At 56.1% G+C, this 25,275-nt stretch overlaps 1 protein-coding gene across 1 annotated transcript in view; it reads right to left on the minus strand.

Annotated features, from left to right (window-relative positions):
- The window catches only part of KIAA0930 (KIAA0930 ortholog), a 39,555-nt gene that overhangs the window by 9,389 nt on the left and 4,891 nt on the right, over positions 1-25,275 (minus strand). The window contains exon 2 of the mRNA XM_059080573.2: positions 3,031-3,182. Within this exon, the coding sequence (XP_058936556.1) occupies positions 3,031-3,182 (152 nt within the window). The remainder of the gene's footprint in view (positions 1-3,030; positions 3,183-25,275) is intronic.

The following is a 25,275-nucleotide window of genomic DNA, read 5'->3' on the forward strand; positions in this document are numbered from 1 at the left end:
CGGGCTCCCTGAGGACCGGGCCGAGTCTGAGCCATTCTGTGCTCCCAGCGCTGGGAGAGAGGCATCTGTACAGGGCTCACGGCAGGTGCTCGATGGAACATTCCAGCACGTGAACAGCTAGACTGTCACACGCTCCCACGGACTCAGGCTCCCCCCAACCTTCAGGAGAGCTCGCACGTGGCCCCGGGCCTCCTGCTCCAAACTCCTCTGTCCTGAGTCCAGGGTTCTTTCCCCGCGAGAAAGAGACCATCGTCTGCCCATTCCTTTCGCCTCCCTGCCCGGCCACTCTGGGAACACGCAGACCTGACCTCTCCCTGTTCCCGCCTGCCGGCCTGGAGAATTCAAGGCCAAGTCGGGCTAAGAAACCCTCCCTGACTAGAACCGGGGCCTCTCCAGGCACCGAAATCCAAGGCACAGCTGAGAGTCTCAGATGTGCCCAGTCCTTACTGGAGCCTCTGGGCTCCCTGCCTTTGAGGAAACACCAAGATTTTGAAAAAAACCCATCGTCTGCCATGTGAAGCCCAGCACATGCCAACAGGCCGGAGAGGTGGGGGACAGAAGTCGGAGCCACTGCCCTGCTGCCTCCCGCTGTCTGCCCTCAGGCGGATGCTCCCTGGCTCCAGCCTCCTCGCTGGCGAACCGTGGAGGGAGCAGTGCCTGCACCCCCGGGGCTGTGCCGAGGACAGAGGAGAGCGTGCCCGCCACGGGAGTCGCCGGCTCCGAGGCTCCCAAGACTCTCACCGCCCTCTGCCAGGGGACTCGTGTGGGCACATCACCCAAACCTCCGGCCCCACAGGTGTGTGCGATGGGACGGCCTTAACCCGGCCCCCTCTTCCAGGAGAGGCTGAGCCCTAGAGAGGAGCTGGGGGACGATGGGACTGGAGGGGCGGGTGTGGTGACCGGGCTCCCGAAGGCGCTCAGCTCAGGATCTCTCCACCAATACCTGCCCCCAGATTCCACCCCTTCGTCCCTCCCAGGGCTCCCCCCACCCACACTGAGTGTGGCTCGCGTCCCACCCGGCACCTGGGCCGTGCAGGCGAGGCCTGTGCCACAGCCTCTGGCCGCCAGATCCAACGGCCCGTCCCCCTCTCGTCCTGCATCCCCACGCCGGCCCACTTCCGGAGCCCTCCACCTCTCCAGCCAGTCGCTCAAGGTCTCCAGCTGGTCCCTCCCATGTCAGGCTGGCTCAGGGCTCTGTCCCGGGCCTCTCTGTTACTCCCCCAAGGCTCCCTCCTCTTCCCCTGCCATCTTGGTGCCCATGGTCCCAAATCTGTAGCTCCTCCCTGACCTCTCTGCTCAGTTTCAGACAGGAAACCCACTGCCTGGCACACACTGCCATCTGGCTGTCCCACAGACGCCTGCGACTCAACCCGTCCAACACCTGCCCTCCTCCTGGGTCCCCTCCAGGTTCAGGCCGGGCCCAACCAGAGACCTGGTTGCCAGGCCGAGTCTTCCCTCCGCCCCACGTTCAATCACCCGAAGCCCTGCTAGTTAAGCCCACTTCCTGGGCCTTCCTCGGAGCTGACCCCTCCTCCACACCCCTCCCACCCCCGCTCGGCACAGCACCAGCGGCTCCTCACTCCTACTCGGACGCCCCCCAGCCCTTCCTCCACCTAAGCCCGAGAGCCCGCCACACGGAACTCCGACCACGTCCCCTTCCTGGGTTTATCAGGCTCAGTGGTTTCCCAGGGCTCTGGGGATAAAACCCCAATTCCGGGGCATGACCCTCAGTGCCCACGTGATCTGGCCCCGCCCACCTGACGTGCTGGGTTCCGCCCTGCTACACCCAGCCACACAGACCACCGGCGACCAGCTGCACGCACGGGGTGCTACGCGCTCAGGCCCACAGCCTGGCCATCGGCCCCTCTGCTGCGGAGCACCTTTTCCTTCCCTTCAAGACTCACCTCACCCAGGTGGCCTCTGCTGGCCACGCCCCTCCCTTCTGGTCGCTACAGCTGCCACACTGTGTTGGCTCCACGCGATGCACTGCAGGGTCCCAGTACCCACTGGCCCCAGTGACAACACGGCCACACAGCCGGCCGCTGCAGACACCAGATGGACACCAGAGGACCCTGGCCCACCCCTGGGCCTCCCTGCATGACACGCAGCCCGGCCAGACCAGCCACATGGCCGCCGGCATGCAAGCCACCATGCCTCCTTTGCAGCGGGCACCAGGCCTGTCCACCTGCAGAAAACCCATCACACGTCAGGCTCAAAGAGCAGGCACACGGCAGGGAAGGCACAAGCGCCAAGTAACAAGCCCCGGCCCGGGGTTGCAGGCCCTGCGGTGGGCACGCTGCAAAGACCTGCCTCCGCGGCCCTCCCGTTTCTGTGTATTTAAAGGGAAGCAATGTGTTTCCATGTTTGGCATACAGGTTGCTTAAGCATTTTACAAAATACTAAGTAAAGCTTCTGAAAAACATGCAAAGTCTGTTCGATCAACTGCTCTACACAAACTTAGCGGATGAAACACCTGAGGCGACCCGTTTCACCTGTGAGCCCTCGGCTTCCTCTCCTGTAAAAAGGGGATAATAGCCCCTGCCCTGCTGAGTCGCTGGGAAGACACAACGAGTCGGGAGGCAGAGGGCTCAGCTCCGTGTCGGGAGCGTGGTGAGGGCTCGGGGGCTGGCAGGCACCAGCATCATCAGCAAGCCGGCCCAGCCGCCCGCCGCCGGGGAGGACCGCAGCCCGCTGGGGTCCAAGTCCTTGCTCCGCCATCTATTCACTAGTTATGAGATGCTGGCCAAATCACCCAGCCTCCGTCCGCGTTTCCCCCAAGGTACTACGGTGACAATAATCGCTGCTTTCCAGGCTCGTGGTGAAGATTAATGATGATGTCTATCGGCACAAGCCCAGCGCATCCGCCACCGGACGCGTGTGTGGCCATCCCCGCATGGTTCCTGGCGCCTGGCAGGTGCTAAATGAACACCACGTTCCCCTCGTGACGCGCACAGGACTGCAGGGAAGCCCTCTCTCACACCGCGAGCAGACCTCCAGGGAGGCCTGGCTGGGCCCCGAGGGGCCACTCACCTTCCGCCCGTCGACGGCGCCCTCGCTGCCCACGTACGCCAGCTTCCGGCGCACGTAGAAGAGCATGTCGTCCTGCCGCGGGGCCCACTTCTCCATGAAGTAGGTAGAGAACATCCAAGTCCAGAAGACGATGCGGTCATCCTTGAAGCACCCTGCACGGGGAGGCCAGAGAGGACTGAGGAAGGATGGGGCAACCTGGCCCCAGCCCCGTGACCTTGGCTGGGCCCGGGCCCTGTCCCGCCCCCGCCCCCGACCTGTGTTTCTGGTCGGAGCGGCCAGGGCTCTGTGATGTTCAGAGCCCCCTTTTCCCTCACACCCCACCATGGGGCGCTCAAAGAGGCTCAAGGCCACCTCCCAGGAGGCCCACTTCCTCCACCCAGCAGTGGCCCGAGACCACCACCCCCCGCCCCCGCCCCATGGCACGGTGGACTCCAGCCTGTGGATGAATCAGCAGCTTCGGTGGGGAAGGAAAGACAGAATCACAGGGAACGTCATGGGCGGGCTGTCTGGCTGGGAGCCGGAAGGGCTTAGGTGGGGAGATCTGCCAGGAGGCACCTCCCTCCCCCCATCCCCACCCCAGGCTGCGGCAGCTCCCACGGAGAATCCGACTTAAAGGAACAGCCGCCCCTTTGCCAGCCACTCCCAGCCGCAGGCAGGAAGCAGGGAGGACTCCCACCCTGCCCTCACCCTGGCACCGCAGAGCCTTTCGGCATGCCAGACCGACTGACCCTCCTTTTTATTACAAACAGGATTTCTTTATGATAAATCTTTACGGTGGTCTTTCCCGCACAAGGAGAAAAAGCCCACAGGCTCCGGTAGGAAGGACCGAGTTTCCACTCCAGCTCTGCACTTGCCATGACAGCAGGCAAGCATCGCGGCCTCTCTGACCGCCAGGTTTCTGGGGGTGAACACAGACTGAGACCACGGGCGTGGAGAGCCTGCGCCTGCCACAGAGCGGGACCCACAAAGGCGGGTGTCTAGACAGACCCGACAAAATTCCAAGATATGCTGCGGAGCTGTTTCTTAGAAACCCAAGATATTAAATTGCTCCTGGTTTCTTTCTCTTCTCTAGGAACTACTTTACCACCGTGACTGAGCCCTCACACTTGGGTGCTGGAAGGACCTGACCTAACCCAACCTTGAGGCGGGAACCTGGGGGCCCGCTGATGCGGGGCTCTCCCTTGTCCTCACAGGCGGTACAGGGACTGGCCAGGCCCCCTGACTTGCAGCCCATGCCCCCTCCTCCGGGGAGTCAGCCATCAGGCTCTGGGAGGCTGAGTGGCAGGCAGAAAACCCCAGCCTTTGCTTACGTCACCATGACCAGAGACCCGGGCTCCACACCAGCTCCTGCCCTCTGCCCTCTGCAGGGCTGCCACGGGCGGTCTGCAGCCCGCCCACTCCCACGCCCTGCCTGGCTCCCGTGCAGGGCAACAGAAGGGGCCTCATCAGTCAGGCGTCCAGGTCAGCGAGGCTGATTAAGACAAAGGCCACCCGCCAGCCTTGGGGGCTAAGGCTGGGAGAGGCCGCAGGACTGACAGCCGCTTCCCCAAGCTGGCAGGCACCAGGTGGAATGTCACTGTGCGCACCATTCTGCATCACCGCCCCGCCCCGGACGTTCCTGCCACACCTTTACACAGGCAACGCCCAATTCACGCCCCTACAGGTCCCTACAAAATGAAGCAAAGGGGCCGGGTTAGTCGGAACAGAACAGAACTCTCCCGGGACTTTCTTTACTCTCAGCTCCCCCTGAGCCCAAAGCCCAGCAGAAGGCCTATCAGGCGACATGCCCAAAGACTGCCCACACCGACTGCTTCCTGGTCCCGCGGGGGATACAGAAGCGCCAAGCAGTGGGTCAGGTCTCCAGTCCCCACCACCTGCCACACTGAAGTACAAGTTCACCATCAGCATCGCTCAGGGTCGAGCGCTGCTCGCCTCGGGCGGCACTCTCTTTTTATTCTGCAAGCAGAGGAGCCTGGTGGTACCTTGGGCACCCAGACGTCTACGATTTGTTACACATTTGCCGTGTTGAGTGAGCACCAGGCAGAGCTATGCAGATCATCTCACTGAACTCTGCCGGCATTCTGTTATGACTACTGCCCCGTTTCACAGAAGCAGCTGACTCTCAAGAGGTTAAAAAGGAGCCCAAGACCACAGAGTTAGAAGCCGCCAAGTCCTCAGACCTGTCAGACCCCCGCGCTGAGATTCTTGGAAAACGCCGGACTCAGATAATGAATGCAAAGCGCTTAGCAGGCAGCTGGCACCCCCAGGAGCGCGATGCAGGAGGGGTTCTGGGGCTGGGGGAGGACGCGGGGCTTGCATGCAGGAGTGGAGTGCTGGAGGTGGCACAAAATACATGCCGCTGTATTCTCTAGGACTCCACGTGCCACCAGGCCTGGCCCAGCGGGGGCCACACAAGGGGTCCCATGTCCCTGCTTTACATGCTGACAAATCACTTTCTTCACAGCTCACCCGGCCCGGTTAGTGAGGGAGCCTGCGGGTCCCAAGAGACTGAAGCAGACTGCCTGCCAGTACTTCCTAACGCGAAGGCTCGGCTCACACAGTGGCTGCTGGGGCCCAGCCCGAAGGTCACCCCGGGCCAGCTGCCCCCCCCTCGACGGGCCACTCCCAAACAACCTCTCAGAGGGGACCAGCCTACCCCCCGTACGCTTCCAGCCCACGTGGCCATCAGAAAGTCCCCCTCACTGCCAGCCCCCCACCCGGGCTGCTGCCATCGCCCCTAGAATGCACTGGCTGCCCCTTCCACTCCCACCCGACAATCTGCCCGCCACACCACAGCCACAGGATCTTTATTTAAAGATCGTTCCCTGCCCCCCTTAGAACCTTCCCAGGGAATTCGGAATAAAAGCCAAAGTTCTGAGAAAGCTCTCCATGACAGCCCCTCCCCGAGCTGCTCACCAGCCCTGCTGGCCTCCTCCCCCTCCGATTCTCTGCCCCGGTGCCTTTGCACAGGCGTCTCCTTCCTGTCATTCCAGCTGCAGCTTAGACGACTCTCACCTCTTCAGAGAGCCTCTCTGGACACCACATTAAATGTGGCCCAAGGGGCTTCCCTGTCACATCACCTTGTTTTACTGCCATCATCACCACTGGTGTTTCATATCTGTTTGCTGTCTGTCCCCCACTGCATGAAAGCATCTCAGGAGGAGGGACTTGTGTGGATGACAATCAGATTTCAGTGCCCAGAGCAGAGCCAGGCACACAGCAGGCACTCAATAAATGCTGTGTGAATAAATAGGTTGTCCCAAGCTAACAGGGAGCAGGTTCAGTGAGGAGGGTGACCTGCCCAGGTGACCACAGCAGGGACGCGACCCAGCCACTGTCCACCTGAGGCCTGGGTGCCCCACGCAGGACACAGGACGTGGACTTGCCACTTTACTTCAGTCACAAGGGCCCTGACTTAGAAAGATCTTCCGAAGACACCCCAAACACCACATGACACAAGGGCTGCAGCCCCCTCACTTAGCTCACCCAGGGCTCGAAGCAATGGCTCCACAGGCAGGTGGCCCTGTCATGTGTGCTAAGAAGACCCCTGGGCGTCCACACAGGGCCCACCCCCACCCCACCTTCCTGAGCACCTGCAGCCCCTGCGCGCCCAGCAGGTGCAGGTTGCGAGACCCAGCGCCAACACGCTCCGAAAGGAACAGGGGGGCTAGACGTTCGCTGTCAGCTGTGGATACCACACAGATGTTATCATCAGCGTAACTACTTCAGTACCAATGACAAACTCAGGAGGAAGAAACTCTACTCTCAGGGGAACCCCACGCACCTGCCTCTCTCACCCATGAGGGGGAGAGAGGCCTGCCAGAACCATCGCCAGGACCAGCGGTGGGCACCACATCCAAAGACGCTGGCGGAACAGACACGCAGACCATGGCCACACCCAGAACACCCAGTTTAAAGCCGGAAGAGAAATCGCAAAGGTCCAGAGCTGCGCCCGAGCCCGAACCCTCAAAATTCCCCTTATGCCCAAGAGAAGCATGGCTGAAATCAAAAGGAACATAAACACCAGGGGAGGGAAAGTCACAATAAATAACTAATGTCCATGTAATAAAGAATTCACGGGGCTTCGCTGGTGGCGCAGTGGTTAAGAATCCACCTGCCAATGCAGGGGACACGGGTTCGAGCCCTGGTCCAGGAAGATCCCACGTGCTGCGGAGCAACTAAGCCCGTGTGCCACAACTACTGAGCCCACGCTCTAGAGCCCGCGAGCCACAACTACTGAGCCCACGTGCCACAACTACTGAAGCCTGTGTGCCACAACTATTGAAGCCCGTGTGCCTAGAGCCCGTGCTCTGCAACAAGAGAAGCCACCGCAATGAGAAGCCCACACACCACAAGGAAGAGTAGCCCCCACTCGCCGCTACTAGAGAAAGCCTGCGCGCAGCAACGAAGACACAATGCAGCCAAAAGCAATAGATAAATAAATAAATATTTTTTTAAAAAAGAAGAGTGCAAAAAGAAAAAAAAATACCACTTAGGAAAACTGGCAGATTCTACAAAGTTAAACACATATTTACCAGTGATTCAGCCATGCCCAGGTACTTGCCCAAGAGAAATGAAGCACGTGTCTGGCACAGACACTGGTATACAAGTGTTCACAGACACTTGATTCCTAGTAAACCCGAACTGGAAACCAGGAGAAGGTACACGTGAAACGTGACATAGCCACTCAATGTTACTGGCAATAAGAACAAACTACTGATCCACACTGCACTAAGGGTAAACCTCAAAATCACCATGCTGAGTGTGAGAAGTCAGGCATAAAAAAGGCTACACACCGAAAGACCACATTCACATGACGTTTCAGAAAAGGTAAAACTATAGTGATAGAAAAAGCAGACTAGTAGTTGCCCCAAAACGTTGTTTCTGGAGGTGCTTTCACAACCATCAAAACTCATCCAGGGCTTCCCTGGTGGTGCAGCGGTGGAGAGTCCGCCTGCCGATGCGGGCAGCACACGGGTTCGTGCCCCGGTCCGGGAGGATCCCACGTGCCGCGGAGCGGCTGGGCCCGTGAGCCGTGGCCGCTGAGCCTGCGCTCCGCGACCGGAGAGGCCGCAGCAGAGAGAGGCCCGCGTACCACAAAAAAAAAAAAAAAAAAAAAAAAAAAAAAAAAAAAAAAAAAAAACAACCACCTCATCCAATTACTTACTTTACATGGACAGTTTATTTTACATAAATTATACTCCAATAAAGTTGATAAAAAGTTATGCCAGCCAAAGCTGGCAAAGAGTACATTGAACTGGGAACTCTCAAATATGGCCAGAGAACAAAAATCACTATATCCTTTGTGAAAAGCAAATGAGCATTTTCCTCCTTCTATGAATCTATCTTATGGAAAAGAAAACATAGGAGTAAAGTAGATAAATGCCTTACGCACAAAGACATTCCCTCTGTATTAATGAGAGCAAATAATAGAACAATAATCATAATAATAAGGAAGGAGAAAAAGAAAATAATATTCTGTAATTACTGACATTTAATCTAGGTAAATTATGCTGTATGTACTAAACCTAATCTCCATCAAACTTTTAAAAGGCTGCCTATGGAGACAAGTAGGTACACGCAAATGCGTGTAATACAGCGTTTGGTGAAAGAACAGAAGCTCCAGCTGTACACACACTCACCGCAACTACGTACGTCACCCACCCGAAAGGCAGCAGCTGCTGAACCTCGCAGGAAATATGTTTTCTTTTTTCTTTTGTTTTACTTTTAATATTTTAATAGTAAGATGATACCACTTTTTCCCACGAATATACGACTTTTGATGAATGTCATAAGGCTCATTAAAGTGAGAGGAGGGGGACAGAGAAGGGACTCCCCATCTTTAGAGGGAGAAGAGGAGGGTGGGATAGGAGACAGTCCAAGTGCAAAAGCGAGGAAGGGTCAAGGTCAGGGAGAGAGTTCAGACTCGTGGAAGCACAGTACAGTGTGCGGATCTACAGCCAAACATATCTGAGTTCAGGTCCTGACTCTCCTCCTCCCCAGCCAGGTGGCCACTGGACCCCTCTGGATCCCAGGAACTCCATCTGTCAGAGGGGTCCAACCTGCCACCCTCCCAGGACCAACAGTGACGATGGGGGGGAGGGGGAGAGGCCAGCACGGAAGTCCTTTGTAAGCTGTAAAGTTCTGCCCACACGTACGTCCGTGGGGACCCCCTGCGCTGCTGCTCTGTGTGTCTCTGTCGGCAGTGCGGCTCGCTCAGATGAGGACATGGATCCCAAACCTGCCAGTGTCCCTAAGCCACGTGGTGCAGTAACTGTGTGAACAGACACAGGAGGGGTAACTGGACCCTTGTGTGGCCTGTGAAATCAGTACCAGCTTTTCCCAAGACCTGTCCAGCAAGAAATCCCCTGGGTCATACACCCTGGGAGCCGCCAGTCCAACAGAGCGCTCCCTAATCTCCAGGACTCTCTCCGTCCCTGTCTCCCTGCCATCTGGCCACCGGGGCAGCTTCCGGACCCCTGAATCCAGTGGGTGGCAGACTTACGGGAGAGATGCAGCCCCAGATGCTGAGCCACTCACCGGGGCAGCACCACGGACAGCTCCATGCCCCCAGGCTGCTCCCTGCTGCGCGCGCTCCTTACGATCTGTTCTCATAACCCACGGTGGTTACGTTCTGTAAAGCAGCCACAAACACTGACTTGGCAAATACTGAACCACCGCTCCTAGGGAAATGCAGGGTTAAGTTCCTGCAAGTCTCTCGTCGACCGATCAATATGTATAACCTTGCTTTACGTGTGTTTCTGTTTAAAGACACCTTATTTAATATACAGTTGGGTCATTAACATTGAACTCCAGGACACCAGCACTATAGCTCGTGCCTGAACGAAGCTTGTCTAACATGTATAGTCTCCATAAGGCCCATCACAGCCTTCTCTTGCTTGAGACTATACAGTACTTCAGCTTTACGCTTGGGGCCACTTTAAACAGCAAAGTCACCACCAAAAGCACAAAAATGCAAATACATGGCACTAAATAGACCACAAAAATGATGAGCTGAAACAAGGAGGCGAGGCATCACCTTGCTCCACCTCAGCTGGGGCCGTGCACCTACCTCGGGTGACTCAGGAGTTTCCCGCCGCCCTGCACACATCTGCGATTAACCGCAAAAGCACCAAAGGTACTGACGACTGCGGGGTTATGGACAAATTTCTGTTGAGTAGGGAAATCTGTAACGCAGAATCCGTGAATAATGAGGATGGGCTGTATCAGAAAAACTGGTCTCTGCCAGCTCCAAATGGGGCCACAGGGACCCAGCCGCCTCCCCTGCCTGCAGCGAGTGACCTGCTTTCACAAATTACCGGCTCTGAGCTTCAGAACGGGGAGAGCCCTTTACAGCCTAGTGACTCTGGGGGTGCACGGAAGGAGGCACGCGGCTGCGTGAGGACAAGAAGCCGTGCCTCCCACGCCCAGCGCCGTGCTCCACCACCAGCCGGCCACAGGGTCTCTACCTCATTCTGCGTGGCACTGAATGGGGGTGTAGGCGTGCCGGCAGCTCAACAGCACTGACCGTGATGACGGCTCACGTTTGCCCCGCACTCTACAGTTTATAAAGCCCTTGCACCTGTTACCTCTTCACGGCAACTTGATGAGGTGGGGATAACCTCAGTTTAGTTTAAAACCTCAGCCTCTGGTTTAAAAAGAAGGCAACTGAAGCTTGGGAGTCCAGCGGCTCGATGGCATCTGGGGCTCAAACCCTGCCACTCATATTCTTCCCAGGGTCCCAGATGCAGGCATGTGCATCTGAGTCTTCAGCAAGTCGTAATCTTTTTACAGTAGCGACGTCAAAGATCACTGACCACAGATCACCATGGCAAGCATAATAATAGAATGTTCAAATCATAGAGGGAGCAATTCTACCTAATTTGATCTATTAATTTAACATGACCCAATAGAAAATTCCAAGAGAACGTTTTAAAGTAAGAACGGCCAGGAAAATTCAGAGTGATGTGGGATCATGATTCTTATCAGATATCAAAACATACGAGAAAGCTAAATCCTCATGTCACCATCAACACAAATTACACAACCCTTCTGCGCTGCAAACAAAAAACCCACAGACTGTTGGCTGCCTGTCCTGCTACATGGACGAGGTCGACTTGAAGGCTGGAAAAGGGCCAGAGAGAGCGGAGATAGGAGATGGAGACAGTGGGGCCATTCAAGTCCTTAGTATCGGGCATTCCTAGTCTTCTGGAGGCTCTAGTTTTCAACTCTTCTACAGATTGTTAGCCAAAAATTTTGTTTCTTTTTTAAAAATTTTTTTGTTGATTTTACAAATTTGTAAAAAATTTACAAATTTTTAAATTGAAGTATAGTTTCAGGTGTACAGCAAAGTGATTCTGTTATATATACATGTACATATACATGTGTATATATTCTTTTTCAGATTCTTTTCCCTTATAGGTTATTACAAATACTGAGTATAGTTCCCTGTGCTATATAGTAGGTCCTTGTTGGTTATTTTATTTTTTTTTACTTTTTTTTATTCTTAAATTTTTTAAATTATTTATCTTATTTAGTTTTGGCTACGTTGGGTCTTAGCTGAAGCACGCAGGATCTTCGTTGAGTCACGCAGGACCTTTCGTTGCGGCACGCGGGCTCTTCGTTGTGTTGCGTGGGCTTCTCACTAGTTGTGGCGTGCGGGTTTTCTCTTCTCTAGTTGTGGCATGCAGGCTCCAGGGTACGTGGGCTCTGTAGTTGTGGCGCGCGAGTTCCAGAGCGCGTGGGCTCTAGTTTACAGCACACGGGCTCTAGTTGAGGCGCATGGGCTCAGTAGTTGCGGCACGCGGGCTTAGCTGCCCCGTGGCTTGTGGGATCTTAGTTCCCCAACCAGGGATTGAACCTGCATCCCCCTGAACTGGAGGGTGGATTCTTAACCACTGGACCGCCAGGGAAGCCACTTTGTTGGTTATTTTAATAAATTTCTTTTTGTCTAAGCTACCATGGATTACTTTCTTCACTTCTAACCCTAAGAAAGAACTCAAGAGTCACTCAACTTTAAGGAAACAAACCGAAAACCCTCCCTTAATCCCACATCACCTCTAGCTACTGTCTCACCAGAAGCTGCCTCCAGTGGAAAGTTTTCAGACCTCTCTTACTTGGACAGATACATTAATTTAAAGATTTGTTAAATTCTACCATTGTGTTTTGGTTTTGTTTTTTGCTTTCCTGCAGAACTCTCTGACTTCATCTCTGCATCGTTTCACTGATTCTACCTTTAAATGTACCTGGAATCCAACCACTTCTCACAAACCACTCTGGCACCGGGGCCAAGCACCACCATCTCCTGCCTCTATTCCTGCCCAGATCCCTAACTGGTCCCCATGCTTGAATCAGCTCTTGCCACGCCCCTGCTCTCAATCCTCCATGAGGCTGACGTCCTCACCTCCCCTTGGCTCCTTTCTCAAACACCTACCTTCTCAGGGAGGCCTTCCCAAACCACCTGGTTTAAAATTGTAAATCCATCCCAACAGTCCCTACCCCACTTCCTGCTTTATTTTTCTCCATAGTACCGATCACTCTATAGCATCATATATTTTTTACCTATCTTCTTTGCTCTCAGCCTTTTCTGAGTACAGGAGCCAGCAAACTTTTTCTGTTAAGGTCCAGATAGAAAATAGTTTAGGCTCTGCAGACCCACACGGTCCTGTCCCAACTACAAAATGACCCACAGCGATACATAAAGAAGTGGGCATGGCTATGTCCCAATAAAAGTTTATTTACAAAAAGAGGCAGCAGGCTGGAGGTGGCCTGGGGCCATCGTGTGCCAGCACCTGCCTTACTAGAACAGATCTCTTTTAACAAAGCATTTTCCCTCTTTGATTGTTTGTTTTGTTCACTGCTGTACACTTAGCTCCGAGAATAGTATTTGGCCTATAGGAATCAATAAATATTAGGTAATTAAGTGAATAAATGAAATGAACCAAGTGATTAACGAAAGCAAGGTGGTACTGGTACACAACTAGATCAACAGAACAGAACAGAAAGTACAAAAGCAGAATGAAAATACATGGTAGTTTAGTTGATATAAATATTCACCCTTCCCATCAGTAGGGTGAAGGCAGTTCTTCAACAGTTGGTCTTGGCACAACTGGCCAGCTGAGGAAAGAGAATAAGGCCGGGCCCCTGGTCACGTCAAAACCAATTCCAAAAAAAGAAAAACTTCTGATGCCAGAAGTAATCATAAGAAAATCAAATAAACTTTGAGTGGATTTTTTTATTCTCTCAGAAAGGGGAAAGCCTTTCTGAGTAGAACACAAAGGCAGTCAAGGAAAAGAATGATATTTAAAAAACAAGAAAAGACAAAAAATAAACAAAAGAAAAACGAAAAGAATGATAGATAAATCAAACAACATAAAAAATTTCCATAGGGAAAAAAAAACCCACACAACATAAACAAAGGCAAAAACAAACACCACACTGGAAAAATCACTGGAACTCTTAAATGAGGGTTAATTTTCTTAACAAGTAAGTTTCATATGCTGCATAATAAAATGAAACAGGACAGAAAGGCAAAGGGAGATATAAATGTCTTCTAAGACAGGAAAGTATGCTCAGCTTCACACAATTAGGGACATGTAAATGAAAACTGAAAAATTCTATTTTTCACCTGTCAGATGTGAAAAAATCAAAACACCTGACAAGGGGCTTCCCTGGTGGCGCAGTGGTTGAGAATCCGCCTGCCGATGCAGGAGACACGGGTTCGTGCCCTGGTCCGGGAGGATCCCACATGCCGCGGAGCAACTAAGCCCGTGAGCCATGGCCGCTGGGCCTGTGCGTCCGGAGCCTGTGCTCCGCAACGGGAGAGGCCACAGCAGTGAGAGGCCCGCATACCGCAAAAAAATAAAAAAATAAAATAAAATTAAAACACCTGACAACATTGCATGCTGAAGAGGGTGTGGAGAAATGGGGACTTCATATCAGGCAGCAGGATAATAAACTGATGAAATGTGTAAGGAGAGAGCTGGGCAACAAAACCACAGCTGCTTCTCCCTTTGAGAAGGGGTTTTTCCTACAGTCTTCCACCCGCCCGTGTAAAATGCTGTAATTCCTACAGCACTGCTTACAAAGTACTGGAATGGTCCCATCGACAGGAAAGTAACTAAATAAATGAGAGATCATTCACAGAATGGGAGAGCGTGTAGCTTTCAAACACGAATTGAAGCAGCTCTATCTGGACCACTAAGGAAAGATCTCTAGGGTAAATGAAGTGAGGGAAAATGTGAGGAGCTAACAATATTAGAGGTTTTTCATATAAAAGTGAATCTTTCATAATGACCCAAGCGCTTGTGGGGTGAGAGGCTGGGGCACTGGGATAATGGAACCCAACCCTCGGGGCTGTTCAGAGTTTTTTTGTTTGTTTTTTGGTTTGTTTTTTTTTTTGCGGTATGCGGGCCTCTCACTGCTGTGGCCTCTCCCGCTGCGGAGCACAGGCTCCGGACGCGCAGGCTCAGCGGCCACGGCTCACAGGCCCAGCCGCTCCGCGGCACGTGGGATCTTCCCAGACCGGGACACGAACCCGCGTCCCCTGCATCGGCAGGCGGACTCTCAACCACTGCGCCACCAGGGAAGCCCCGGAGTTTTTAATTAGTTGATACCCTCGAAGCCCAACCAGGCTGCCGCTGAGCAGGGGCCCAGGGTCAGCAAGTGTTATTTACATCACTGCCAGTGTTATCACGGCCTCTGGAGAGAGGCCAGGGAGGAGAAAGGCGTCTTGGCCTTTTCTCTATGACTCTTCTCAGACATTTGAATTTTGTGCCCTGACCATGTTTACCTATTCCAAGAGTAACAAACATTTTTAATCACAATGCAGTTACTTGGGAAAATGCTTATGATAGAAAGCTAAACAACAACAGCAAAAAACAGCAAAAAACAAAGAGCAGGCCACAAAACTTGTACATAATGCTTGAAGGAAGGAAATTGCTTTTTTAAAAAAAAATGCCTAAGAAGAAAGACTGAAAGGAAGTTGAACCCAAACACCCATAGTGGTTAGTGTTGAGAGTGGTGGAATTACAACCTTTTCCTGTTTTTCAAACACTCTGCAGTGTATTAATAATACGCTGTGCATCTAAACAGCACCAAGGCCTCACCGTGTGCCAGGCACTGAGCTAACCACCTAGCATCCTCAGCTCGGCTGCAGCTGGTACCCCAGCCATCCACACCTTGCTTAAGCCGGAGCAAACACTTACCAAGTGCCACCATTCAAGGACGGGTGCTCAGTGCTGGGTGGGGCGGGGAGCAGAACCTAGCACGGACCCTGCCCACCTGGCGCGGAGGGGGAGGAGGGTTTATCAACAACTCACACAGACAAGCAGGACGCTGCCTCGTGGGGGTCGGGAGGGCAGGCTGTGCGCCTCGTTGGGGAGTCAGGGAGCGTGCCCTGAGGAGGGGAGTTTCCTGGTGGGGGGGTGAGAACAGCATCCAAGGTCCTCCTGGTGAGGCGGAGACAGGGAAAGGGTCCAGAAGCCAGGATGCCACATGGGAGCCCGAGCTGGAGAGGACGCAACCTCACAGGGCCTCCTGGCTGAGTTGGGGGCATTGTGTTTATCCTCAGAGGACCGGGGACCCCAGCCTGTCCAAGGGCCACCTGGGCCAAGGGCCCCGAGAGGGACCTCCTGAGAACCGCCTGGCTCAGCCTGGCCCCTCCCAAAGGCTGGGGGTCAACTGGCCTCTTTGGGGAGAGTCCAAGGCAGCCCTTGGCCGCTTCCGCCCCCCCCCCTCCCCCGGCAGCCAGGGCAGCATGAATAGGCTTCTGTGGCCCCTCAATGGGCCATTCATCAACTCGTGCCTCTCAGTGCCCCTCGTGGGCTGGAGACCCTCCCTCAGGGCACAAAAGACAAAGAAGCTGCCCAGGGAGGCCCAGGGCTGCCCCGATGAGGCACTTGGATGGAGAAGTACTGGTCGGACGAGTCCCCACGTGAGCGAGCGCAATCCCACAGGCCAGGCCGGTCCTCCGCTCCAGCCTAAGGGACGCACCGGGTCTCAAGAACGCCAGGTGGCCGGGTCAGGAGAGCCCATCACCTGCCTGGCCCCCTTCTTCTCCAGGAAAAAGTCGAGCCCCCTTCCCCAGATGAGCCAGGCCCTCCAGACAGCCCCTCCAGTCTGCGCTACGGTACCCCATGCTGCAGCCCCTCCCTTCATCCCTGACCAAACACCCCGCGCATCCTCAGGCCACCCAGCCCCTCACCATGGCGTCTTCCTGGACCGCACCACGGGGCCCTAGGCCCGTCCCAACCCGGCCTGTGCAAGTCAGCTTGGCCATCACGTCCCTGGGGCCTGTTCTCACCACCTGCCCCACGCACCTCCCCTGACCCACCTGAGCCACTTTACCTCATTTGATCTTCACAAAGACCCTACCTTCATCTAACTGATGAGGAAATCGAGGCGCAAGGTTTGATTCACTTATCTGATGGCGCACTGCTGGCACGTGGCAGAGCCAGATCACAGCCCGGAGCTGCCTTCTAAGCCTGTCACACTAACACACTAACGTGTCCTTTCCCACCTCGACAAGGCACCTCACTGGCAGGGTGACCAGGTACCCACCATAGGGCAGGGCCCACAGTGGGGAGTCAACGTTGAATAAATAACCGCGAGACTGCACTCCAGTTTTCCAGTTTACTCAGAGAGCACCACAGCAGCTGTGAAGCCCAAAGCCACTGTCCCTTCTCACAATATGCGCAATGTTGCGAAATCCTTAAAGTGCTCCTACGGCCCTCAGCTCACCCCCAGGAGGCCCTCGGTCCTGGTTACCCAGCGAGATCACAATGGGAGTTGGCACTGGAATCCAAGTCGGGTTCAGCACCCACCCTGAGCCCGCTCTGTGCCGGACATCACCTGAGGCCCCAGGTGCAGTGAGAAACAAACCCGGACCCCGACCTCAAGGTCACTTTCACGGGTAGGGCTTCAGTTCCCACGGCCCACAGTGCCCAAAAGCAAGCAAGCCTCTGCATTCTCCAGAACAGCAATGCCTGCAAACCAACCCCTGCAGCACTGCGGCCACCCTCACAGGACTGCGGCCACTTCGCTCCCCACCAACGCTTCCCAGGGGGCTTCGATCTTGCCTAAGCAGTTATCAGGCCAAAACAGGAGCTCCACATTCAAATCCCCAGCTCCTGGGAGCGCATCACCGACGTGGCCTTATTCAAACTCCTGACTCACCGCTTCGCTCTGACACATAAACGGGCCTCCAAGACTTGGTGCCGTTCTCCTGAGGGATCTTCGGTGGACACCCACACAAGGTGCCCCAGCCCCGACAGGAGCTGCCACCCAGCCACCGCAGCTCCGGCCTCCCCTCCACCCTCCCCACCTTCCTGGGCCGCGATCACCTGGTCACCGCCCTGATCACTGCCCCGGTTCCTATTCCACCTCCTCCTGCCCCCAGGCCACCGCACCACGCAGCACGTAGCAGAAGCCCAGAAGCCTTGCCGGCACCGCCAAAGGCTCACAGCCCACCTGCTCCCACCACTGTGCCAGAGCAGATGCTGAAACCCAGCAACCCCAGCCCTGTCGGTGCACCCATCCGGGCCCACGGACCAGGCTCAGAGCTGGGGACCAGGCACAGCTGGACCAAGCCACCCAGTGAGTCCAGGCGGAAGGGGCTGTCTTGCTCACCGCTGTGCCCCAGCGCCGACTCCTGCAGGCTTCGGGCTCCAGGCTGCCGTTCACCAAGTGCTTCCGATGGGTCAGAATGCAAAGCTGATGACACACTGCATGAAGCCAGGATTCAAGTGCCCCTGCCCCCAGCCCCCGGGTAGACCCAAAGGACGCCTGCCCCTCAGGTGTTCTACCTTCAATGTCACCTAGCGGAGGGGCCGCTTGTCTCATTTCTCCTCCCCCCCGGGGTCTTGGCTCCCTTGCTCCATTCCAGCCGCAGCTTCTTCCCCAGGAACGCCCACTCGCGAGCCTGCCTCCTCTTTCATTTCCCTCCTTTATTCTCGCTTCTTCTAAGACTTCCTTCTCTGTGACGACCAAGGGGTGGGGTTCTTCTTCATACACTAGACCCGGGAGAAGCCACACAGAAAAAAAGGCGCCAAATGCCCCTCCCTGGAGAGACGGATGTCCAAGCGTGAGAGGGACAGGCCACAGCCTCGAGTCCAGGAGAGCTGGGCCCAGAACCCAGACTGACCAGCTGGGACGCTGAACAGGGCCTTCCCCTCTCTCCGCCTCATCTTCTTCGTCTGCCGGCACGGGTGACACCCCCCTTCACCACAGGCCGCTACGGGAACGACCCAGTGCTGGGCCTGCAGTAACGGGGCGGCAGCCGGACTTGCAGGGAGGCTCCCAGACATGTGCCCCGCCTGAGATGACCGCTCAGCAGCCCGGGCCTAGGGCCTAGGCTGACTCCTCGGGGTTTGCCACGGGGCGGGGCGGGGGACGGACACGAGCGCTCCCAGGAGCTGATGAGCCCCGCGGTGGGCAGCTCCCTCCCCCCGGGTCAGCAAGAAGCTGGAACACCAGCCCCCACCTCCTGGCAGGGGTGCAGGGACCACCCAGGCAGCTCCAGCCACCAGATGCTGTGGATCGGTAGGATGGACCTGCAGACAGAGCTGGGGGGCTCGGCGGGTATGAAACCTACAGCCCCGGGCGTGGTGGTGTAGCTCTGGGTGGTGGGGCAACCGGGCTCTTATTTCCATCTTTGGGCTGCACGGTGGCATGCGCAATTCTCTGCTTCTGCTTCTTCCTAGTTCATTTCCGTTGTCCCTGAATCAGAGCACAGAGCAGCACTGACCTCCCTGAGGTGCGGTGTAACTGGCCCTGCTTTTCTCAAGTGGCTCGGTTTTAGGCAGTAATGCCTGTGGACTGCTGGCCACACATCCCAGAACCACGGGCTGCGAACAGTGGTCCACGTCAGCCTTCCTCTCCCCATTTTACCTTAGAGGAAACTGAGAGCTGGAAGGGGGAAGGGCCCTGCCCACAGCGACTCCCACAGGCCGCCTGGACTTGACCCAGGGCCATCACCTGTCACGGGCAGCCTCCGTGACACTCTCTGATGCTCTAGGTCTGGAGGCTGACCTCTGCCCGAGGTGGACGCAGGGCAGTAATCAGCCCTACTCTGCCAGGAGAACGGAGGCCCAGAGAGCTGCAGTGACTTCCCCAAAGTGACACAGCATTCAGGGAAAATTAATTTCTGAGCCTCCTCTGCCCTCTTCCTGCTCTGTCTCTGCCCAGGCGGGACCCCCCGTGAAGACTGCCCCCTCAAGGGCTACCTCCCCAAGAAGTGACCACCCTCTTCACTCAACAGATACCAACCCATCGATGCATCACCCACACTCCCCTCACAGCCCCTCCCCCGGGCCTCGCTCCACCATCAGTCCCACGCTGAGCTGGCACAAGGGATGCAGAGCCAGCGCCAATGACCCTGCAGGGGACCCCAGGGGGTGGGGGAGAGGAAGTCACACACGGGAGGCTATGCAGCGTCACAGGACTGATGGCAGAAATCGGTACAGGTGCCATCAAGAACAAAGGGGAGGCCAGCTGCTCCTCTCAAGGGCTCAGGAAAGGGACGGACAGGCCCTTGAGCCGGGAACCGCGAGGTGAGGCTCCCCTGCGAGAGGGGGTGACAGAGTGGCAAGGTGTGGAGGAGCCCCCCGGAAGACTCGCACGGCTGGGGCTGAGCTGTCAGCAGGGCCAGGCCACAGAGGACCTTGAACTCTGACGCGTAGGCCTCAGAGGTTTGTCGGGGTGTAAGCAGCAGAGTGTGGCACAGTCAGGAGTGGCAGCCGTGCTGGGACAGAGGACAGGCGCGGGGGCTGGTGTAGCCCGGCCCACAGGTGACCCAGGTGGGGATGAGGGATGGCTCCGGGCAGACGGAGCTCGGCCACAGCAGGAGGTGCAGGTGAAGAAGGGCTGACCCGTGCCAGCCTCGGTCAGGCCGAGCTGGAGGTGATGCACTCCGGGGAGACGGGTGTCCGAGGGCAGTCGGCAGTGGCCGCTGGTCCGTGACGGGTGGGCAGGATCAGGGGGCAGCAGGATCGGTCACCCGCCTGCCCCTACCAGCCCCCGGGGAGGCTCTCAGCCCCGAGAAGCAGGGCCCAGCCCGGCCCAGCCCCGCATCCCCGGGGGCTCAGTCACCGCGGCCTGCACGACGGAGGCAACAGGGACTACGGTTACCCAAGAATGCGCACTGGGAGAGGCGTGGAGGTCGCAGAAAAGGTGAGCAATCAACTGGCACGAGGGTCCTGGGTGGTGGCGCGGCTGCAGTGGTGCCCGTGAGCAACGTTCCAGAAAGAACGAGAAGGCAGAAAGCCAGGCCCGCCTCACTCAGGTCCCCGTCCCTCCGAGCCTCAATCCCCCTCCGTAAACAGGGACAAGACCCGCCCACGAGTCCGCTGAGCAGCTGGGCACCAGAGAGGACGCGGCAGAGCCCTCTGTAAAAGCCGGGCTTTCTCCCGGTGATCTGGGTAGTGCACCCTCCTCGTAAAGAGGCGTTTGCACTCTGCTTTTCTCATCTGTTCTGTCATAAGTGTTGTCCCAAGTGTAAACGGCCAAGATTCAAAGCACATCCCGCACCAAAGGATTCTTACACTAAAGATAAACAGCGGCAGCACCTCCAACTACAGGACTAAAAATTCAGCCCCTCTCCTTTGCACTTTGCCAAGAGACATTTCTCACGTATCCACTGGTCATTCAAGGGAGGCAGAGCATATCCTTTAAAACAGGGGTCCCAACCCCCGGGCCACGGACTGCTACCGGTCTGTGGCCTGTTAGGGACGGGGCCGCACAGCAGGAGGTGAGCGGGGTGGGGGGGGGGGTGAGCGAGCGAAGCCCCATCTGCATTTACAGCCGCTCCCCATCGCTCGCATTACCGCCTGAGCTCCGCCTCCTGTCAGACCAGCGGCAGCATTAGCTTCTGGTAGGAGCGAGCGCTACTGTGAACTACTGTGAACTGCGCATGCGAAGGATCTAGGCCGGGAGCTTCTTGTGAGAATCTAATGCCTGGTGATCTGTGGTGGAGCTGAGGCGGTGATGCCGGCGCCAGGGGAGTGGCTGCAAACACGGCTTATCATTAGCAGGGAGGGTCGACTGCACGGAGACCATAATAAGTCAACTGCTTGCAGACTCATCAAAACCCTATCAGCAGCGGCAAGTGAAAACAAGCTCACGGCTCCCACTGATCCTGCATTATAGTGAGCTGTATAATGATTTCATTATATATTACAATTAATAATAACAGAAATAAAGTGCACAATAAATGTAAGGTGCTTGAATCATCCACAAACCATTGCCCCCCTACCCTCTGGTCCATGGAAGAACTCTCTTCCACGAAACCAGTCCCTGGTGCCAAAAAGTTTGGGGACCGCTGCTTTAAAAGACTCAGGCTAACCGGGTATTTGTCTTGTATCCCATCAAACACAAGACTCCCTTTTTAGGGACTTCCCTGGTGGTCCAGTGGCTAAGACTCCACGCTCCCTGTGCAGGGGACCCGGGTTCAATCCCTGGTCAGGGAACTAGATCCCGCATGCCACAACTAAGAAGCCCGCGTGCCGCAACTAAAAAAGATCCCACATGCCACAACGGAGGCCCGGCGCAGCCAAATAAATAGAAATAAATAAGTAAGTATTAAAAAGGTGGCCCCTCCCAAGTGAACTGATGCTCATCCTGCACGGCCTGGACCGTGCAGAGGGTCCTCCCCCAGCTGGGCAGCCCCGACCTCGGCCCCCAGGAGCTCTGAGCCCTCGCCTGCAGGTTCAGCAACAACCTCTCAGCTCCTGCCGCAGCCAACTGGGCCCTGAGGGCCCTCCTTGTGCTCCTCTCCCTCCACACCCCAGCCCGGTCGCTGCACATGGAAAAGAAGGACACCCTGCCCTGCCCCCAGTGGGCCTCGATCTCTTTACCTGAACCGAGACAACAGGCGGGAGGGCCCATCAGGCATTCTGGCTCTGGTGCTCAGTCTGCCAGGGCCCTCTCTGAGCTTCACCTACCTGTCTGCACAGCAACAGCAACAGGCTGGTTGAATTCTGGATCTTTCTTGTCCGTCTCGTCTCCCCCAGGACGGCTAGGATGTTCTGCTGCCCAAGCCAAAACCAGGAGGTGGGGAGCAAGCTGCCAGAGCAGCCCCGACGCCAGGAGGGCACGACGTCAGACAGAGGGACATCAGGTCCGCTCTCGGAAGAACACCTGTCCCAAAGCCGCGAAGCAGCATGCGAGAGGAGGGACTGGAGGGCTGCCGATCACACCCAGCACTGTCTCCCCGCCCACACTAGCCCCCGGAGGGTAAGAGCCAGGACCAAGGCCTGCACTGCACCCACAGGGCCTGGGCACAGGCAGCCTGGCACCCGTGCTGACCTGGGGGCCACCGTCTGTTGTCCCCGAGGCTGGGTGGGCAGGGGCCGCCCGGAGCTGGAAGTGAGAGGGTCTTGGAGGGGAGAAGCAGCCTGGGCCCACTCAGCTCCCAGGCCTTCCTGTCCCCAGCTGCAGGACAAAGGACCCCTGCCTCCCCCGCTCTGCAGGCAAGACTGGAATCCCAGGGAGAAGACGGGCCTGGAGAATCACCAACCAGCGGGCACCCGGCCCCAAGCCCCGTCTGAGGCTGGATCCTCTCTCAGCAGCTGGCACCCGTGGGTGCCAGGAAGCCGTCACCGCCACTCACCTTTCTTCCTGTTTGTACCAATGCCAATGATTCAGAAAGTTTTCCATGGCACTTCCATGATAGTCCAGTCGTTAAGAATCTGCCTTCCAATGCAGGGGATGCAGGTTCAATTCCCGGTCAGGCAACTAAGATCCCACAGGCCGTGGGGCAACTAAGCTCACGCGCCACAACTACTGAGGCCACATGCCACAACTACAGAGCCCGGGCGCTAAAACTACTGAGCCCACACGCCACAACTAGAGAGAAGCTCACGCGCTGCAGCGGAGGATCCCGCATGTCGCAACTAAGACCCGACACAGCCAAAAATTAAAATAAATAAACAAATAAATAAATAACAGAAAATTCTCTATGAGTCTGGTAAACATCTGTCTGCCACCCGCCACATGCACCTATGGTCCTAGTCCTGCCTTGGGGGTCAGACAGCAGCCTCTAAGAAATGGCCTCCCAGGTTGGCAGCCGAAAGAAGTCATCCAAATGCAGAAAGCTTCGCACAGATGAAGAGGCCTGTTGCAAGCTATTTATAAGAGTGAAAAACTGGATCCAAGCTAAGTTTCCCACAAGACAAAACCAATTAAGTAAATTATGGCACATCCACTCAACTATCCTATATCATTTAAATAATGTTTAGAGTTTGAACAACACGGAAAATGTTTTAGGAATTTTAAGTGAGAAAAGCATGATTAAGAAACTTTATGTGTAGAATATCAAGTATTCTTTAAAGGGGCTTTAAAAAGATTGGAAAGCAAGATGTTGCAAAGTTAACAGTGGGACCGCGTGATTGGAAGTATGAGTAATTTTTTCCACTCGTATATTTTCCAGTTTCTGTATTGTACACGTAACATTTTTTAATTGGAAAAAATTTGTCTGGGGATTTTGATGCTGGTTTTTTTGTTTTGTTTTGTTTTGTTCTGTGGTACGCGGGCCTCTCACTGTTGTGGCCTCTCCCGTCGCGGAGCACAGGCTCCGGACGCGCAGGCTCAGCGGCCATGGCTCACGGGCCCAGCTGCTCCGCGGCATGTGGGATCCTCCCAGACCGGGGCATGAACCCATGTCCCCTGCATCGGCAGGCGGACTCTCAACCACTGCGCCACCAGGGAAGCCCTTGATGCTGTTTTTTTAACAAGTGTCCCGCTCGGGGCTTCCCTGCAGTGGCCTCATGGCTTGGCTGGTATTCCTGAGCCCGCCCGGCCCAGTGAAGGAGGCAGATGTAAATAAGGAGCCAACGCTGCAAGGAGGGGGCACGGCGTGTGCGAGGCCTCAGGGCAGGGGCAGGGAGGGCACTGGCGCCCAGGCCAGGGGAGGGGCGAGGAGGCCAACACAGCTGATGGCCCTCGCGCTTTGCCAAGAACCCCTGCAGCCATGACCCTCAGTCTCCTTAGAGTGTGAGCTCCAGCGTCCTCCTCAGCGTTCTCTGGAAGGATGCAGAGTCCCTGCCTTGGGAGAGGACCACACCGGCAGCGGCCCAGGCTGCTCCAGCCCCAGAAACGGATAGAGGCCGGAACCCACAGGCCTTAAAAATAGGCGCAGGAACCGAAAGAGACACCACTGCCACTCCAAACGGCCACACTTCCTCCCCGCTGCACTGCCCCAGAACTGGCTCTGCCAGCCTTGGGGACGGAAGGCCCGGGGCCCCAGGGGAACCCAGAAAAACTATCCCCAGCCACTGCAAAGCAGTCTGAACTTCAGAGCTTGAATCCAACCCCAATTCCACGTGCGGGCACTGGGCCAGATGTTTGTGTCCTTTATAACAACAACAGCATAGAGGGTCAACGCCGTGCCAGGGCTTGCGCTGTGTCTGTTCCTGCCGCATCTCCTGCAGTCCTTATGGGGCAGCGTGAGACTGTGCCTGTCACTTCTCAGACAATTTCCATGACCCGACAGACTTTGTTGTCTCTACTTTACAGACGAGGACGCAGAAGCTCCAAACGGTGGCGTGGGTGGCGTGCTTAGGCCCCCCGGTCTTCCCTTCCAGACACACCTCCCATGAACATCCCCCGCCCACCGCTACGCCCAGCTACACTGCACCGAGCAAGACAGGGCCGAGAATGCAAGGTCCTCTTCCAGATTCACAGGGTGGTGTCAGGTGTTCAGTACAGAGGCGAGGCTCACAGGAAGGCAGTCTCCCCCGTACTGCTCTGGCTCATTCCAGAACTCTCTGCAGGACAGCTACTGGCACCTGACATGCCTCGGCTGGAACCCCAGGAACCCCAGTTCTGCTGCCTCCCAGCTACATGACCTTGGGTGAGTCACTTTACCCTCTGAGGCTTGGTTTCCTCATCTGCAAAATGGGCTGATAACAGAACCTGCCTCCATAGGAGGTGCTGCTGCAGGCCCAGCGGGGCTGGCACACAGCACGTGAGCAGCATCCCTCGTGCTAACGGCCTCTCCAGTGCCAGCCGGTCCACGAGTCAAACACCCGCCAAGCTGCCGAAGGCTGGGCCAAGTGAACACCAAAGCCCCAGCCGGGCATTCGGAGCCCCAAACACTGCTCCAGCCTCAACTCCCACAGCCAGGCTTCAAGCCTCCCCGCTCCTCCAGGCAAGTCCTGCCCACCCTAGCCCCCCCTCAAAGGCCACGCCTGCACGAACACCCCCTGGTCGGCCAAGGTGGCTCCCTTCTCTGTGCCCCTCACAACCTCT

The sequence above is a fragment of the Kogia breviceps genome, chromosome 12, assembly GCF_026419965.1.
Source record: "Kogia breviceps isolate mKogBre1 chromosome 12, mKogBre1 haplotype 1, whole genome shotgun sequence".
NCBI classification, from domain to species: Eukaryota; Metazoa; Chordata; class Mammalia; order Artiodactyla; family Physeteridae; genus Kogia; species Kogia breviceps.